This window comes from Triticum urartu, chromosome 5 (genome assembly GCF_003073215.2).
Source record: "Triticum urartu cultivar G1812 chromosome 5, Tu2.1, whole genome shotgun sequence".
In the NCBI taxonomy this organism is placed as follows: domain Eukaryota; kingdom Viridiplantae; phylum Streptophyta; class Magnoliopsida; order Poales; family Poaceae; genus Triticum; species Triticum urartu.
The window spans coordinates 410,715,141-410,734,734 of NC_053026.1; the positions used below are offsets into that span (position 1 = coordinate 410,715,141).

The 19,594-nt window shown below is 48.2% G+C and overlaps 1 protein-coding gene across 1 annotated transcript; it reads left to right on the forward strand.

The window, feature by feature from the left end:
- Positions 1–9,621: 9,621 nt before the first annotated feature.
- Positions 9,622–10,967, forward strand: LOC125556102. The gene is made up of 3 exons (XM_048718896.1): positions 9,622–10,277; positions 10,414–10,494; positions 10,577–10,967. The coding sequence occupies exons 1-3, from the start codon at positions 9,684–9,686 to the stop codon at positions 10,679–10,681; spliced, it is 780 nt and encodes a 259-aa protein (XP_048574853.1). The 5' UTR covers positions 9,622–9,683; the 3' UTR covers positions 10,682–10,967.
- The last annotated feature ends 8,627 nt before the right edge of the window (positions 10,968–19,594 follow it).

Here is a 19,594-nt window from a genome sequence, read left to right on the forward strand (position 1 = left end):
CACCTGGCTTCCAAGCCTGGCTTTTATAGCCTATCACAAGGTTATGAACTCTTCGTTCTTTAGAACAAAAGAGCCCCCAAGTGACATTTTGAGCTGTGCTCAGGGGGTACCTATGTTTGAGTCGTGCTTTTGCCACAGACTCTCTTTGGTCCCAAGTTTTTTGTATATGGCTTATAAGCCGGATCAAAGGGCAATTATAACTTTGATGTATAAATCAGAAGCCCCCAAGTAATCGAAGACTCATTAATTTAGAGAGAAAAGTCAACAGAGGCCCTGCTTTAGCAGGGATGCCGGATTTATTATTTTAATCATAATATATACATCGTCAAAATATGTACATTGGATGAGCCGGTGGCTCAGGTGTAGTATGGCCTAAGCTAAGCAATATTCCAGGGCCAGCGGGTCTCCTCCTCCGACGTGCGTGAGTCCTTGTGGTCTCGAACATCGATAAGGTAATATGATCCGTTGTTTAGGTTCTTGCTAACCACAAAAGGTCCTTCCCAAGGTGGGGATAACTAGTGTATATCCGTCTAATCCTGGATAAGCCGGAGCACCAGGTCGCCTTCTTGAAAAGTTCTGGTTTTAACCCGGTGGCTATGATAACGGCGCAAATCTTGCTGGTAAATCGCTGAGGGAGCTGCTGCTATGTCACGCTCCTCATCCAACAGATCAAGTGCTTCCTGACATGCTCTTTCATTGTCAGCTTCAACATAAGCCGCCAGACGAGGCGAGTCATGACGGATGTCACTAGGGAGAACTGCCTCTGCTCCATAAACAATGAAAAAAAGGTGTGTATCCCATAGATCTGTTTGGGGTGGTATTGATGCTCCATAACACGGAAGGTAACTCCTCCACCCAACAACCCGGCGTCCTCTGCAGGGGAACCATAAGCCGGGGTTTGATGCCTTTCAAGATCTCTTGGTTTGCTCTCTCACCTTGACCATTGGATTGAGGGTGAGCTACTGATGATACATCAAGCCGGATATGCTCACGTTGACAAAATTCTTCCATAGCACCCTTAGAGATATTGGTGCCATTGTCTGTTATAATGCTGTGTGGAAAGCCAAAACGGAAGATCACCTTCTTCATGAATTGAACCGCTATTGCTACATCACACTTAATGACCGGCTCTGCCTCTACCCACTTAGTGAACTTATCAACCGCCACCAAAAGGTGGGTCTTCTTATCCTTGGATCTTTTGAAAGGCCCAACCATATCGAGCCCCCAAACTACGAACGGTCAACTAATTGGAATCATCCTCAATTATTGAGCCGGCACATGAGCTCAACGTGCAAATTTCTGACATCCATCACACCTGTTGACGAGGTCCTATGCATCAGCATGAGCTGTTAGCCAATAAAACCCATGACGGAAAGCTTTAGCCACAAAGGACTTTGAACCGGCATGATGACCACAATCTCCTTCATGAATTTCTTGTAAAATATCACAGCCCTCTTCTGGAGAAACACAACGCTGAAACGCCCCTGTGACACTGCGATGATGTAACTCTCCATTGACAATTGTCATTGACTTAGACCGCCGGGTTATCTGCTTGGACAAGGTTTCGTCCTCAGGTAACTCACCCCGAGTCATATAGGCCAAGTAAGGGACTGTCCAATCTGGGATTACATGAAGAGCCGCCACCAACTAAGCCTCCGGGTCAAGAATAGCCAAATCCTCCTTTGTAGGAATCTTAACTGACGGGTTATGCAAGACGTCAAGAAAGACATTAGGTGGCACCGACTTACGTTGAGAGCCCAGCCGGCTTAAAGCTTCTGCCGCTTCATTTTTCCTTCGATCAACATGCTCAACTTGATAACCTTTGAAGTGATCAGCAATAACGTCCACCTCTCGCCGGTAAGCCGCCATGAGTGAATCCTTAGAATCCCAAGCACCAGAGACTTGCTGAGCCACCAAATATGAGTCGCCGAAGCATCTAACCCGGCTTAAGTTCATCTCCTTAGCCATCCGAAGACCATGGAGTAAGGCCTCATACTCAGCTGCATTGTTAGTACAAGGAAACATCAAACGAAGAACATAGCAAATTTATCACCTCGAGGGGAAGCAAGAATAACTCCAGCCCCCGAGCCCTCCAATTTCCTCGACCCATCAAAGTGAATAGTCCAATATGTGTTATCAGGCTTTTCCTCGGGCATCTGCAGCTCTGTCCAATCGTTGATGAAGTCCACCAGTGCTTGAGACTTGATGGTCGTGCGAGGCACATATTTTAACCCGTGAGGCCCAAGCTCAGTGGCCCACTTAGCGACCCGGCCAGTTGCTTCTCTGTTTTGGATGATATCTCCCAAAGGAGAAGAGCTGACCACGGTAATGGGATGGCCCAAAAAATAATGTTTAAGCTTCCGGCTAGCCAAGAACACCCCATATACAAGCTTCTGCCAGTGTGGATACCTCTGCTTGGACTCAATAAGCACTTCACTGATATAGTAAACTGGCCTTTGAACCGGATACTCCTTTCTGCCTCCTTTATTTCTACCACAATAGCAACACTGATGGCCCGGCTATTAGCAGCCACATATAACAACAAAGGCTCCTCATCAATAGGGGATGCGAGTACTGGCGGCTCAACCAGCTGCTTCTTCAAATCCTTAAATGCTGCATCAGCAACATTACTCAGACAAAGTTATCCGTCTTTTTCATCATCTAATACAGAGGGATAGCCTTTTCCCCCAACGGGCTTATGAACTGGCTTAACGCCGCAATACGACCCGCCAGACGCTGCACATCATTGATACACGCCGGCTTAGCTAGAGAGGTGATAGCTTTGATCTTCTCCGGATTAGCTTCAATTCCCCTGTTAGACACCAAAACGCCCAGGAGCTTGCCTGCCGGCACACCAAAAACACACTTGGCCGGGTTAAGCATCATCTTGTAAACCCAGAGATTATCAAAGGTTCCCTTCAAATCATCTATCAGTGTCTCTTTTTCTTTGGATTTCACCACAATATCATCCACATAGGCATGAACATTACGCCCAATTTGGTTATGAAGGCAATTTTGCACACACCTCTGATAAGTCGCCTGGGCACTCTTGAGCCCAAAAGGCATAGAGACATAGCAGAAGGCTCCGAAGGGAGTTATGAAAGTTGTCTTCTCCTGGTCCTTAACTGCCATCTTGATCTGATGATAACCAGAATAAGCATCCAAAAAACTCAAACGCTCACAACCCACCGTAGCATCAATAATCTGATCAATACGAGGGAGAGCAAAAGGGTCAGCCGGACAAGCCTTATTCAAATCCGTGTAGTCCACACACATACGCCAAGTGCCGTTTTTCTGAAGTACCAGCACCGGGTTAGCTAACCACTAAGGATGGAAAACTTCAATGATAAACCCAGCTGCCAAGAGCCGGGCTACTTCCTCTCCAATGGCCTTCCGTCTCTCCTTGTTAAAACGACGAAGAAACTGTTTGACCGGCTTAAACTTTGGATCAATATTAAGAGTGTGCTCAGCGAGTTCTCTCGGTACACCCGGCATGTCTGAAGGCTTCCATGCAAAGATGTCCCGGTTCTCACGAATGAACTCGACGAGCGCGCTTTCCTATTTCGGATCCAGATTAGCACTGATGCTGAACTGCTTGGATGAGTCGCCAGGAACAAAATCAACCATCTTGGTATCATCTGTCGACTTAAACTTTAACACCGGATCATGCTCTATGGTTGGCTTTTTCAAAGACGCCATATTTGTCGGGTCAACATTGTCCTTGTAAAATTTCAACTCCTCTATTGCACAAACTGACTCAGCGTAAGCCGCATCCCCCTCTTCACACTCTAGAGCTATCTTACGGCTCCCATGCACTGTAACGGTTCCTTTGTGACCCGGTATCTTGAGCCGCAGATACACGTAACACAGCCGCGCCATGAACTTGGCGTAAGCCGACCGTCCAAACAGAGTGTGATATGGGCTGTGGATCTTGACCACTTCAAAGGTCAATGTTTCTGACCTAGAGTCATGATCATCTCCAAAAAAACTTCTAGAGCTATCGTACCGACTGGATATGACGACTTACCAGGCACCACGCCATGGAAAACAGTGTTTGACGGCTTAAGATTTTTATCAGTCAACCCCACGCGATGAAAAGTTTCATAATAAAGGATATTGATGCTGCTCCCTCCGCCCATGAGTACCTTGGTAAAATTATACCCTTTCCTGCGGTGCAACCACCAAAGCCAAATGACCCGGATTATCAACCTGGAGTGGATGATCTTGCCGACTCCACATGATGGGCTGCTCAGACCAACGTAGATAGCGAGGAACTGCCGGCTCAACAGTATTGACTAATCTCTTATGAAGTTTCTGGTCATGCTTACACAAACTAGTGGTAAACACATGATATTGCCCACTATTCAACTGCTTCGGGTTGCTCTGGTAACCAGACTGTTGCTGTTGCTGACCCCCTTGATTACTCTGCTGGTTGTAACCACCCCGGTTGTTGTGATTACCTTGATTTCCTTGAAAACCAGAGTTACAAGCACCACCACCATAACCCGAACCATGAGAGTCGGGCCCATTTCCTTGACTATTCTCTGATTTAAATGAATAACTGTCTCGCATTAAACAAGATCTAGATATAATGTTCATGCTCAACGCTGGCACCAAATAACAATTATCCAGGTCTAAAACTAATCCCGAAGGTAGATGTAGAGGTAGCGTGCCGACAGCGATCACATCGACTTTGGAACCATTTCCCACGCGCATCGTCACCTCGTCCTTAGCCAATCGTCGCTTAATCTGTAGCCCATGTTTCGAGTTGCAAATGTTAGCAACTGAACCAGTATCAAATACCCAGGCACTACTGCGAGCATTAGTAAGGTACACATCAATAACATGTATATCAAATATACCTTTCACTTTGCCATCCTTCTTCTCCGCCAAATACTTGGGGCACTTCCGCTTCTAGTGACCAGTTCCTTTGCAGTAGAAGCACTCAGTCTCAGGTTTAGGTCCAGACTTGGATTTCTTCACTTGAGCAGCAACTGGCTTGCTGTTCTTTTTGAAGTTCCCCTTCTCCCCTTTACCCTTTTTCTTGAAACTGGTGGTCTTGTTGACCATCAACACTTGATGCTCTTTCTTGATTTCTACCTCCGCAGCCTTTAGCATTGCGAAGAGCTCATGAATCGCCTTATCCATCCCTTGCATATTATAGTTCATCACGAAGCTCTTGTAGCTTGGTGGCAGTGATTGAAGAACTCTGTCAGTGACACTATCATCAGGAAGATTAACTCCCAGTTGAGTCAAGTGGTTGTGGTACCCAGACATTCTGAGTATATGTTCACTGACAGAACTATTCTTCTCCATCTTGTAGTTATAGAACTTATTAGAGACTTCATATCTCTCAATCCAGCATTTTCTTGAAATATTAACTTGAACTCCTGGAACATCTCATATGCTCCATGACGTTCAAAACATCGTTGAAGCCCCGGTTCTTAGCCGTAAAACATGGCACACTGAACTATCGAGTAGTCATCAGCTTTGCTCTGCCAGGTGTTCATAACATCTGGCGTTTCTCCTACAGCGGGTTTGTCACCTAGCGGTGCTTCCAGAACGTAATTCTTCTGTGCAGCAATGAGGATAATCCTCAAGTTACGGACCCATTCCATGTAGTTGCTACCATCATCTTTCACCTTAGCTTTCTCTAGGAATGCATTAAAATTCAACGGAACAACAACACGAGCCATCTATCTACAACAACATAGACATGCAAAATACTATCAGGTACTAAGTTCATGATAAATTAAAGTTCGATTAATCAAATTACTTAAGAACTCCCACTTAGATAGACATCTCTCTAATCATCTAAGTGATCACGTGATCCATATCAACTAAACCATGTCCGATCATCACGTGAGATGGAGTAGTTTTCAATGGTGAACATCACTATGTTGATCATATCTACTATATGATTCACGCTCGACCTTTCAGTCTCCAGTGTTCCGAGGCCATATCTGCATATGCTAGGCTCGTCAAGTTTAAACCGAGTATTCCGCGTGTGCAAAACTGGCTTGCACCTGCTGTATGTGAACGTAGAGCTTATCACACCCGATCATCACGTGGTGTCTCGGCACAATGAACTATAGCAACGGTGCATACTCAGGGAGAACACTTATACCTTGAAATTTAGTGAGAGATCATCTTATAATGCTACCGCCGAACTAAGCAAAATAAGATGCATAAAGGATAAACATCACATGCAATCAATATAAGTGATATGATATGGGCATCATCATCTTGTGCCTTTAATCTCCATCTCCAAAGCACCGTCATGATCACCATCGTCACCGGCTTGACACCTTGATCTCCATCGAAGCATCGTTGTCGTCTCGCCAACTATTGCTTCTACGACTATCGATACCGCTTAGTGATAAAGTAAAGCAATTACATGGCGATTGCATTTCATGCAATAAAGCGACAACCATATGGCTCCTGCCAGTTGCCGATAACTGTGTTACAAAACATGATTATCTCATACAATAAAATTTAGCATCATGTCTTGACCATATCATCACAACATGCCCTGCAAAAACAAGTTAGACGTCCTCTACTTTGTTGTTGCAAGTTTTACGTGGCTGCTACGGGCTGAACAAGAACCGTTCTTACCTACGCATCGAAAACCACAACACGGTATAGTGATTGCTTTTTTGATCTTCAGAAAGAACCCTGTTCATTGAATCCGATTCAACTAAAGCTGGAGAAACAGACACCCACTAGCCACCTGTGTGCAAAGCACGTCGGTAGAACCAGTCTCGCATAAGCGTATGTGTAATGTCGGTCTAGGCCGCTTCATCCAACAATGCCGCTGAATCAAGAATCAACTAGTGACGGCAAGCAATATGTATATACCCACGCCCACAACTCCTTTGTGTTCTACTCATGCATATAACATCTACGCATAAACCTGGCTCTGATGCCACTGTTGGGGAATGATGTAATTTCAGAAAAATTCCTACGCACACGCAAGATAAGGTGATGCATAGCAACGAGAGGGGAGAGTATCATCTGCGTACCCTCATAGACCGTAAGCGGCAGCATTATGACAACGCGGTTGATGTAGTAGTACGTCTTCACGATCGTCCGATCTAGTACCGAAGATACGACACCTCCGCGATCTGCACACGTTCATCTCGGTGACGTCCCGCGAACTCACGATCCAGTAGAGCTTCGAGGGAGAGCGTCGTCAGCACAAGGGCGTGATGACAGTGATGATGTTGCTACCAGAACAGGGCTTCGCCTAAGCACCACTACGATATTACCGAGGTGGATTATGGTGGAGGGGGGCACCGCATACGGCTAAAAATCAATGATCAACTTGTGTGTCTATGGGGTTCCCCCTCCCCGTATATAAAGGAGTGGAGGAGGGGAGGGGGCTGGCCTCTCTAGGCGTGCCCCAAGGGAGTCCTACTCCCATCGGGAGTAGGATTCCCCCCTTCCCTTTGTTGGTTCTAGGAGAGAAGGAAGGAGGATGAAGAAGGAAGGAAAGGGTGGGGGGCGCCCCCCTTCCCAATTCGGATTGGGCTTGGGGGGCGCCCCCTCCTTTGCTTATTTACCCTCTCTTCCACTAAGGCCCAATAAGGCCCATATACCTCCCGGGGGGTTCCGGTAACCTCCCGGTGCTCTGGTATACTCCCGATTTCACCCGGAACCATTACGATGTCCAAACATAGGCTTCCAATATATCGATCTTTACGTCTCGACCATTTCGAGACTCCTCGTCATGTCCGTGATCAAATCCGGGACTCTGAACTACCTTCGGTACATCAAAACACATAAACTCATAATGTCGATCGTCACCGAACGTTAAGCATGCGGACCCTACGGGTTCGAGAACTATGTAGACATGACCAAGACATGTCTCCGGTCAATAACCAATAGCGGAACCTAGATGCTCATATTGGTTCCTACATATTCTTCAAAGATCTTTATCTATCAAACCGCATAACGATATACATTGTTCCCTTTGTCATCGGTATGTTACTTGCCCGAGATTCGATCGTCGGTATCTCAATACCTAGTTCAATCTCGTTACCGGCAAGTCTCTTTACTTGTTCTGTAATGCTACATCCCGTAACTAACTCATTAGCTACATTGCTTGCAAGGCTTATAGTGATGTACATTACCGAAAGGGCCCAGAGATACCTCTCCGACAATCGGAGTGACAAATCCCAATCTTGATCCATGCCAACTCAACAAACACCATCAGAGACACCTGTAGAGCACCTTTATAATCACCCAGTTACGTTGTGACGTTTGGTAGCACACAAAGTGTTCCTCTGGTATTCGGAAGTTGCATGATCTCATAGTCATAGGAACATGTATAGTTATGGAGAAAGCAATAGCAACAAACTAAACGACATCGTGCTAAGCTAACGGATGGGTCAAGTCAATCACATCATTCTCTAATGATGTGATCCCGTTAATCAAATGACAACGCATGTCTATGGTTAGGAAACATAACCATCATTGATTCAACGAGATAGTCAAGTAGAGGCAAACTAGTGACACTCTGTTTGTCTATGTATTCAGACATGTACTAAGTTTTCAGTTAATACAATTCTAGCATGAATAATAAAGATTTATCATGATATAAGGAAATATAAATAACAACTTTATTATTGCCTCTAGGACATATTTTCTTCATCTTTATTACCTCTACCATAACTGTTTCAAGCCTCAATAATCCACATGTGTTGTACTCCCTTCGTTTATAAATATAATCCCTTTTAGAGATTTCAATATAGACTATATACGGAGCAAAATGAGTGAATCTACACATTCTAAAATATTTCTATATATATATATATATCCGTATGTAGTCTGCGTTGAAATCTCTAAAAAGGCTTATATTTAGGAAGAGAGGGAGTACATAGGTGCAGGTACATTTGCCAAGAACCAAAGTTCAGGACCGAAAGATTGAAACAAAAAAAAATGCTTTCAAACTCATCGTTTTTGGAGAAGCAAATTTAGTTCGGGAAATTTGGCTCACACCCTCCGGTACCCGAATTAATGAAAAACCTGGAAAAACTAAAAAAGGGCTTAATCCCCATGATGATATGATGATTCTAGTATTATTTTGTTGTTATTGTTTGTAATAAAAAGATAAATTGATGTGATGATCCTATGACTATGGATGAAAAATATGTAAGTGCTGGCAATTGTTTTCAAAACTTTGTTAGTTGTTGTGCTTTCAGTCTACTTCGGTTCTGTTCGGTTAAAACCGAGAACAGGACAAAATGATCATGTTAAAAATCAGTTCTTGATTCATAAAAAAAAACGACAGCACAACAATTTTCGAAGACAAATTTCTTTGCATACGGAGAAACCGAACGTGATCGGTTCGGTCAAACAGAATGTCCAGGAGGCCTAGTTGTAGATTATACTCGCTGTCAAGCTAGACTTATCGATCAAGAGTAGTATCCGGCCGCGAGAGACAAGATACCAGTCACCGCTCCAAGTGATCTCCATCTTCTCCATGAAGAAGCTCAAATTCAAGCAAACTTTTCAAGAAAGGAATAAAGGCAACCCCAAGTATTGCACGAGGCTTGCGGCCAAGGAGAAGCCCGCCGCCCTTTTCCCTCGCTCGCTTCGTGCAAAACGATAACATATATATTCATCTCACTCTGATCCATGCCTCCTCTCGCTGGCGAACTGTTTCGATCATCGCACATAATATGTCCATGGATCCTGTCATGACCAGCAGCAGCAGGAGGAGGAGGAGAGGAGGCTACGGCTGCAAGGAGAGCTGCCATGGCCACTGCCTACCTCCTCACTCCGCCAAATGCCTCTGCCTCTACCTGCTGCTCTCGCTGATCCTCCTCGTCCTCGTCGCGGCCGTGCTGCTCGTCGTCTTCGTCACGAGGCTCAAGAAGCCGACCTTCTACCTGCAGTCCGTCCAGATGGACAGATCGTTCAGCCTCCGGCCGTCGTCGTCCAACCGCAGCGGCGACAACGCGTCGTCGTGCTCGGTGGCGTCGCTGCTGTTCGCGGCGCAGAACCCGAACGGGATCGGGATAAGGTACAGCGCGGCGGACCTCGGCGTGGCCTACGCGAACGAGTCGATCGGCGCCATGGACGTGCCGGTGTTCTACCAGCCGCCGCGGAGCAGCAACGTGACGGTGCTCATGCACGCCGTGTTCGAGGAGTCCAACGTCAGCCGGCTCGTCGTCAGCGAGCTGTCGGCGCAGAGGAAGCTCGTCGAGATCAGGATCGCCGGGAGCATCGACGCCACCACGCACATCATGAACTTCCCTCTGCCAAAGCTTCAGGTCCAGACTCCATCACTCCATACTTGTTCCATCTTCAGAAGTTCTTTTGTTTTATTGAAGTATATGCTCACTCGTCAGAAGTTCAAACTTTCTGAAATTCAGTTTGTCTAAATTTCGTGGTGTTTTTCAATTGCAGTTTACTCTCGATTGCAGGATAGCAACTAACTACACCGACATAGTGCTCCGGGAAGGGATCGAGTCTGCAGCTATACGCAAGGTATTTGTTGACTGATAGTTTCTAACTAACCTGTGCAAGCTTGTGCCTGAAGTCAGGACTCAGAACAGTGATCTTCTTGCAGGCAATCCAAGTATCTGCACTGCCCCACATCTCACAGAAGTGCTCTATAAAGCTTGACACGAGGTCGAGAGGGAAGAGGACAAGGCTTGCAGATTTAGGATGCTGATTTCATAGAATTTAACCCCTTTTTTTCGAACTACTCCCTCCGTCTCATAATATAAGAACGTTCTTGACACTACACTAGTGTAAAAAAATGTTCTTATATTATGGAACGGAGCGAGTAGAACGGATTTATGTGCATGGCTTTTTTTTCGAATATGTACATGGCTATTTTAGACTAGAAGACTATTCTTTGCGTAGTATGCTCCCATGCCAAGCAGTGTAACTGTAGATGTATTCTACGGTTGGCAAATGATACATCTATTTTACTTGATTGTGCTTCACTGTAAATGTTGAAAATGCGTAAGCAATTGGCTTGAGCTGGTCAATCTATGAAGAGCCAATTACACCACTGGTGCTAAAACTTGACACAAAAAACTCATTTGCCAGAACTTATGGCATACATTAAATTGGTGCCACAACTTAGCTTTAGTGTGCATATACGGTGCAAATTGCGTCTGCATAAGAATATGATGCTGACTAGACGCGCCAGCGTGGCATGAAATCCGCTGTTAGCCACCGAATGACGGTGGCAGGGCGTGTGGCATGTTATTTTGTGAAGAAACAAAAACTTGGAATTTTTTTGTCACGGAAAAGCCCTGCCTTGGCGTGGGGGATCGTGAGCGTAACTTTTTTTTGAGACAAACTTCGAAGCTTTTTATTACGTCGTCACAATGTTTACACGGACGAAAGAGAGTCCACCCGGCTGATCTAGCCAAACATGCCGGCCAACTGGTAGGAATAAAGCGTGCTTCGCAAGTTTGTGAGTCTCGACATTCGAGCTCCTAGACTCATGACCAATATTACATGTATGAAAATTGGATCTATGTTCTACTATTTCATGTATAATTGCTCCATAGACTGTTGTATTGTTGTCTCGGATGTCCTCGACCACCACCTTTGAGTCCGACGCCACTTGGATGTTAGCCACGTAAAGATCATCAGTTAGCGCCAATGCTTCCCTGATCGCCATGCATTCGAGGGTAGCCGGGTCCGATATACCCCTTAAGACAACAGCTGAGGCTCCCAGAAAAATGCCCGAAGAATCTCTGGAGATTGCCGCAACAGATCCGTATCGTCTTCCTCTGCCCACTGCCGCATCCACATTGACCTTAGTCAAACCTGCCTCTGGTGCAATCCAACCTGATTGGCGTGGCATAGCAGCACTATTCCTCCTAGTGCTCGTAGCTGGCAATGTTTTGAGTTCGCTGATATAAGACTGGGCAAAAGAATGTACTGAGAAAGGACTTTGATAAATCTGTTCGTGTATGGCTTTTCGGCGAGCATCCCACAACGTCCAGAGAGTGACAACCAAGGTAGTGAACTCATCATGTGATAATGCCTCGTGCATAGAGAATATCCATCTCTTCGCATCTGTTTCATCATTCCTGCTTAAAGCGTCAACAATGTGCTCGGAAGACATTGCCCAAGTGCTTCTCGAAACTGTGCAATTAAGCAATGCATGCCTTCAAGTATCTTCTGCTCCACAGAGGCAGCATTCGTCTGTCTCGGCCATGTTTCTGTGGTGCAATAGTGCCCTGGTTGGTGTGGAATTCTTGGCCAGCCTCCATAAGAAAATTTTAACTTTTGATGGCACTCTGATTCCCCACAATTTTGTCCAGGAATGACTATCTGAATCTGAGTGAGAAGACCGTGACGCCTGGATATTTAAGCTACAGTAATTCCCTGTTAATCATGCCACGACACCTCGATTACTATTGTTAAACTCGCGTTGATTCAAAACCCTTTAGAAATTAAAATTTAAAAATAAAGTCAAACGGTAAAAGTTTTCGAGCATCAAAACGAAAATGTCCGGTTTGCGCCGAATATTACATAGGTAATTATAGTAAAGAAAACACTTGTTTATAAAATACTAAAATGCTCTAAAATAAAGAAAACAGTAAAAGAAAATAAATAAAAAGAAAAGGAAACCCCCCTCTCACTGGGCCAATCGGCCCAGCCGGCCAGCCCACTGGCCAGGCCGGCCCACCTAACCCCTATATCCCACCGGCCTACACTCGCAAACCCTAGTCCAACCACCACTCTCCCACTCGGTCTCTCCTCCCTCGCTCCCCACGCGCCGCCACACTCTTGTGCACGCGCAGGGCAGCGCCCAGCCCCATGCTCCTCCTACCTCTCGCCCCGTCGCTCGCCTCTGACGACTAGCGCCACCCCCTGGCCTCCTTCCCCTCCCCCTAGCGCCGCCTCCCGCACACACACGACACACGCATGCAGACGTGTAGAGGAGGGGCGCCCCCTGTTCGATCCCCTCCTCCTAGCGTGCCCGTGCCCGAGGAATCGCCGCCAACCAGAGCAACCTCGTCGTCGCCCGAAGCCGCCTCGCCGGATCTCCTCCCCTCTGTCGCTCGTCCCCAGCCTCCTCCTCGCCGGACGCCATCGAGCCACGCCGCCCCCGTCCCTGCATCGAACGTGAGCACCGCCCCATGCTCCCTCTTCCCCCCTTGCTGAACGCGTCGCGCTTGCCGTGGCCCTACTCGGCGTCCTTGCCTCCGCCCGCGCCCGCGAGCGCTCGTGCTCGTCGCGCTCACCGCGGCCTTGTCCTGCCCGCGCCCGTACGCCACGCCAATCGCTGCGCCGCCGCTTCCTGTCGTGCTCTGCTGCTACTCGCTAACGCCGCCGCCTGTAGCCCGCCTCCGGCCGGCCGTTGCCCGCTGGAGCACCCCGCCGTTTGGCCACCGCTGCTACTAGTCATGGGCACCGGAGCCCTTGGCTCCCGTGCGCGTCCAGCTGCCCGGCTGCGGCCGCCGGCGCCTGGTGCCCGTGTGAGCCCAGCCGGCCTCCCCTGTTGACTTAGCGCTAATTAACCCCCTAACCAGACACTGACAACGGGCCCCACTGGCACTAATTAACCTCAGTTTGAAATAATCACAAATAATTAAAATATTAAAACTGTGAGAATGACAACTGGGCCCCACTACCCAGGTTTGACCAATCAACAGTTGACTAGTCAACTGCTGACTGGACAATTGACTAGGTCAACCTAGTCCCCTGGCCCCACATGTCATTGACTGTGGCTAGCCCTTAGTGGGTATAAAAAGTATATCCTGTTTTAATTCGAATTAATAAATAATTTTAGAAAAACTTTAAAACTTTGAAAAATCATATAAAATAATCTGTAACTCGGATCAAAATACTTTGTACATGAAAGTTGCTCAGAACGACGAGACGAATCCGGATGCGCAGCTCGTTCGTCCGCCACGCATCCCTAGCATAGCGAACACGCAACTTGATGAAGCGTCCGTTGATCCAAGGCCTTTACTATGATAAGAGGGCAGCTGTTCAGGGAAAGCGTGACTGGAGTCGGTCAGAAATGCATAACACCAGAAGAAGGTCGAATGATCCTCAATGACATACACTCGGGGACCTGTGGTCATCATGCGTCCTCCCGGGCCATCGTGGCTAAAGCATACCGAGCTAAATTCTATTGGCCACGAGCAAATGAAATGGCGAAAGATATAGTCGACAGATGTGAAGGCTGCCAGTTTTACTCCGACATGTCCCACAAGCCAACGTCGGCTCTGAAGACCATCCCCCTCATCTGGCCCTTTGCTGTTTGGGGACCGGATATGGTTGGACCACTGAGAACTGGCAGGAGCGGCTTCACTCATGTGCTCGTTGCAGTCGACAAGTTTACCAAATGGATCGAAGCTAAACCTATCAAGAACCTTGATGCTAGCACCGCTGTCAGTTTTATCAGAGAATTAATGTTCAAATATGGAGTCCCACATAGCATCATCACGGACAACGGGTCGAACTTTGACTCCGATGAATTCAGAGCTTTCTGCACCTCTCAAGACACTCGAGTCGACTATGCTTCGGTCGCTCACCCGCAGTCAAACGGACAAGCAGAAAGAGCCAATGGCCTAATTCTCAAAGGATTGAAACCTTGAATGATGCATGATCTCAAACACGCAGCAGGCGCTTGGGTTGATGAACTTCCGTCAGTTCTGTGGGGCTTGAGGATAACTCCTAATCGGTCGACCGGACGAATCCCTAGCATAGCGAACACGCAACTTTCCCGCTCCGGTTCGTATGTCCAAAAACGCGAAACACCAGGAATACTTTCCCGGATGTTTTCCCCCTTCACCGGTACCGCCTCGTACCGCGTTAGGGCACCCCTAGCACCGATACTTGTCATGTCATGCATCGCTATGCATCTGTTTGCTTAATATTTATTGTTTCTTCCCCCTCTTCTCTCGCTAGACACCGAGACCGACGCCACTGCTACCCAGTACGACTACGGTGTTAACGACCCCTCTCTCGTGCCAGAGCAACCAGGCAAGCCCCCCCCCCTGATCACCAGATATCGCCTACTCTCCTCTATACTGCTTGCATTAGAGTAGTGTAGCATGTTACAGCTTTCCGTTAATCCTATCCTGATGCATAGCCTGTCCTTGCTACTACTGTTGTTACCTTTACCTGCAATCCTAATGCTTAGTATAGGATGCTAGTTTATCATCAGTGGCCCTACATTCTTGTCTGTCTGCCATGCTATACTATCAGGTCGTGATCACTCGGGAGGTGATCGCGGGTATATACAATATACTTTATACATGATACATGTGATGACTAAAAGACGGGTCGGCTTGTAGGAGTACTCGCGAGTGATTCACGGATTGGGTCCGAAAGGACGTTTGTCCAGACGGCCCTCTGAGTGGATCTTTGTGGCGGAGCGATAGGGTAGGTTGAGACCACCTAGGAGAGAGGTGGGCCTGGCCCTGGTCAGCGTTCGTGGTTATTTCAAAATAACACGTTTAACGAGATCTTGGTATTTGATCTGAGTCTGGCTACTGGCCTATATGCACTAACCATCTATGCGGGGATTGATGAAGCTATGTACCTAGGGTAGGGTCATGGACCTGTCCGACATACCCTCCCCAAGGACATCTCTGCAAAGAATCAGAAGCAGTCTAAGAGAAACCATCGTCCACTCGACCATGAAGATGCACTCACTCGACCACCTTGAAGACACTCGACCACCAGAATATGAGAAACTCTCCACTCTGCAACGGTCAAGACTTAAACCATAGCTTTATGGGCATTTATAACACTTTACTGCATGCGTTACCAGTAACGCCCCTCCTTTATGAACATTGAACCCTGTGTAACAGAGGGGAGCTGGGGTCCTGGCGCACTCTATATAAGCCACCCTCCTCCTCTGGGATAAGGGTTCGCACTTTTGTAAACACACACTCATATAATCCAGTCGACCGCCTCAGGGCACCGAGACGTAGGGCTGTTACTTCCTCCGAGAAGGGCCTGAACTCGTAAAACTCGTGCGTACAACTCCTCCATAGCTAGGATCTTGCCTCCTCATACTTACCCCCCATTCTACTGTCAGTCTTAGATCCACGACAGTTGGCGCCCACCTTGGGGCAGGTGTCTTAGCGACTTATTGGAGAAGTTGCAATTTTTTCGATCCCCTTCATCATGGTTCCAGGCGGAGGTTTGGCCGAGGGCCGCGAGATCCATCTCGGCGCGCTCGTGTTTGTCGCCGACGACTCCGCTTGGCTCCAGGAGGCACCACTCGACGCCGACACGCTCCCCGCCCGCGGGGCGGTGCACTTTCGCGCGTGCGTCCGCAGTGTCCTCCTGCGGCAACCGTCGACCCAGTACCAGTCGACTCCAGCAGCTTTCCCCCTCCCTGCGACCCGCCGAAGCAAGCGCACCGGTCGGTCGAGACTTCAACGGTGGGTGAAGCATGCGGTGGCCCGCCGATGGGCGACCCCTCAAGTCGTGGCGATCGAGCCCAAGAATCTCTCTACGGCCTGTTCGATCTGTCGACTAGCTCCGTAGAGACCGCATCCGAGTGCGGCAAAAGTGACTCGGCGGCGGAAGTCCTGATGCTCAATGGACCACGCAGTCCTCCTGGCTTCAATCATGAAGACGGAGGTGACAGGAACGGCGATCCATCACGCGTTCACGAGGAGTACCGCCCCGAACCTCGCTCCTCGCAGCAGAGGGAAGAACTTCACCGCCGGAACATGGATGCCCTGCACACTCCTATAGTTGGAGAAACCCCCGAGGCCGAGGCCTTGGAGCAGGCGCGCTTGGCCAATCTGGCTAAGCGCACTCGACTGGAGAACCTCCAGCGCGCACTCGACGATCGCGCTCGACAACGTGCTCCTGAATCCAGTCGACGCCAACTTTTTCCACCTCCAACTCAGGTATACCGAACCCCGATCCAGAATCTAGCTGCTGCTGCCCGGATAGCGGAGTCGATCCAACCCTCCCAGTCAGAAGCTGGTCGAGGTTTGGTGCAGATCCGAGCCTTGCTTCGGGCGGCGGGAGAGCAGAATACAATTGTATCTCAGTCGCGGGATAGGATCCACAGCAGATCCGTGATGGCAGACACAGTTCAGTCAGCCCATAGCCCAAGATCGCCTCCGAGGCGTGAGGGACGTGGGGATCGACGAGATCAGTACAGAAACCGAGAGCAGTATGATCGCCGAGTCGATTGTGATGATCTTTCACACCCCTAGCTTCTGGTGTTGCCTAGTGTTTGCATCCTGCTTGCATCATGTTTAAATTTCTGAAACTTGAATTGAGGATTGTTGAAGCCTCAAAACTTTAGTTAAAAGAAGGGCAAGAACCCTTTAAATTGCATTCAGTGATTCCAACTTGTCCTAGAAATAGTTTTGAGAATTTTGGCAAGGGTTATATACCTAACCAAAATTTTGGAACATTTTTCAGGAATAATTTGGTCTCTGAATTTAAAACAATATTCTATTTGAATTTGAAAATATATTCAAATATATATGAGATATATTTTCAAATGCTCTGTGATGATTTATGTGCCTTTGGAAAAGTCCATGAAGCAACATAAAAATACTCAGAGGATGTTTTGGCATTGTTGAATTTTGTTTGAATTCAAAACAGTGGCAAAAGATTAAATAAAAGAAAAACAGAAGGAAATAAAACAGAAACAGAATTAAGAGAGAGAGAGAGAGAGAGATGGACTACCTGGCCCACCTACATGAAGCCGGCCCAGCTCGCCGACCCGGCCCACCTGGCCCCCTCCCCTGTCGTCTTCCTCCTTTGCCAGGAGGATGAGCGCGTGGCCGCGGCGCGCTGGCACGCGCCTTGCCAGCTCCTGCTCGCCGTCGAGGGCCTGGACACCCCACGAGTGCCACGCCACCTCCCCGACCCCCTCTCACTTATCCCACGCTCTCTGGAACTCCCTCCCCCTCACTTCTCTGACTCCCCCCCCCCAACATGGCCGAGCATGCCCGTCGCCGCCGCTTGCTGTTGCCACGGCCACTGGCCCTCCCTCGCCCATCCCACATGCTCCGGAGCTCCGCCACGCCGTCCCTGTATACCCCACCGAGTCACGTGAGCTGGGAAGCACCGCAACGCCCTCGACATCGTCGTATTCTACCTCGGGCCACCGAGATCACCGGCAATGCCACGACGCCGTCTGTGCTTCCCCGAGCCCACTTTGACGCCCTCTACAACGGCTGTGAGCTACCGCTTCGAACCCCTCTCTCCCCCGCCTCGATTGCACCTTGTACCCCTCGTTCTCACCGGAGCCGAAGCTCGCCGCCGCCGCGCCATGTGGCCGTCGTGGCTATAGCCACTGGAGCTTCCACCTGAGTACACTACCGTTCTCAGAATGACCCCACGAGACCGTAGCCACCAACATCTCCCCCTCTCATGCACCGCAACCCCAAACCCGCAACCCACCGTACTCCGGCCGCCGCCGTTTTGGTCGCCGTCGTTGACTTCGTCCATTCCCGCTCGAACCACGGCCACCCACGGATGCGTCTCTCTCCCCTCTTTCAAACGCGCCCTTCCGCGCGTCGAACGGTGGCCCGTAGAGCAAACCCAAAGCGGGCACCGCCGCGGCCTGTCGTTGCCGGCGGCTAAACGCCGGTAGCTGACGTGGCCGTCATTAGCGGTTAAACATCCCACTAACCAACCCCTCTAGAGCCACTGCCATGTGGGCCCAGTGCATGTTTAGTTTAATTTAATGTTCTGTTTAGATTAGTTATTAACCCAGCTGGCCCCACACGTCAGTTTGACTTTCTGACGTGGCCTGTGACCGGCCCCACACGTTAGTGACTTCATGCCAGCGTGTGTCACTGACCAGTAGGCCCCACAGGTCAGGTTTGACCTGGACCGGCCCTGTTGACCTGCTGACGTCATGCAGTGCTGACGCAATAATTCATTTTCTGGAATTAGTTAATTCTAAATAATTCAAAATTCCAGAAAATTGCCTAAACTTCTAAAAATCATAGAAATTCAACCGTAACTCCAAATGAAATAAATTATATATGAAAAATGATCAGAAAAATTCAAGGAATCTGTTTATGGCATTTTCATGCATGTTTGAACAACTTAACCTCACTGTTTAGTCCAAAACATGATAATGCACTATTTGAATTCATAGTTTGAATTTGAATTTGAACCTAGTGTTCAAACCAACTCCATTTAACTTGTTGTTAGTTGCATTAGCTCAATCAACAGCATATTGCCATGTCATGATCATGCATCATATTGTTGCATCGCATTGATTGTGTTCTTCCTTGTTTGCCGGTAATTGTCCCCTCTCGGTAGACGCTGCTCCGACGCTGTGATCGTTGACACTGATGAAGAGTTATCTTCAGAAGTGCCAGGCAAGCACAACCCCCTTGTTCATTCCGATACAAGCCCACTCTCTCGCTCCTGCTCTCTTTTACTGCATTAGGACAACAACGATTCATCTGTTACTTGTTGCGGTAGTTGAACCCCTTATCCTCTGCATGACCTGTCATTGCCACAGTAAATAGATGAAACCCACTAGCATGAGTAGGAGTTGTTTGAGCCCTGATGTGCCTACTCATTCATGCTTGTTTGTCATGCCTGCTACTGCTTAGAGTTGAGTCAGGTCTGATTCATCGGGGAAGATCAGAGGTGTGTG

What these genes read in the sequence shown, in the direction of transcription:
- LOC125556102 (XM_048718896.1), top strand. Translation starts at nt 9,684, where the DNA reads ATGTCCATGGATCCTGTCATGACCAGCAGCAGCAGGAGGAGGAGGAGA. An exon ending in TCCCTCTGCCAAAGCTTCAG is followed by an intron (nt 10,278 to 10,413) that starts GTCCAGACTCCA and finishes TTTCAATTGCAG; the next exon opens with TTTACTCTCGATTGCAGGAT. An exon ending in AGTCTGCAGCTATACGCAAG is followed by an intron (nt 10,495 to 10,576) that starts GTATTTGTTGAC and finishes ATCTTCTTGCAG; the next exon opens with GCAATCCAAGTATCTGCACT.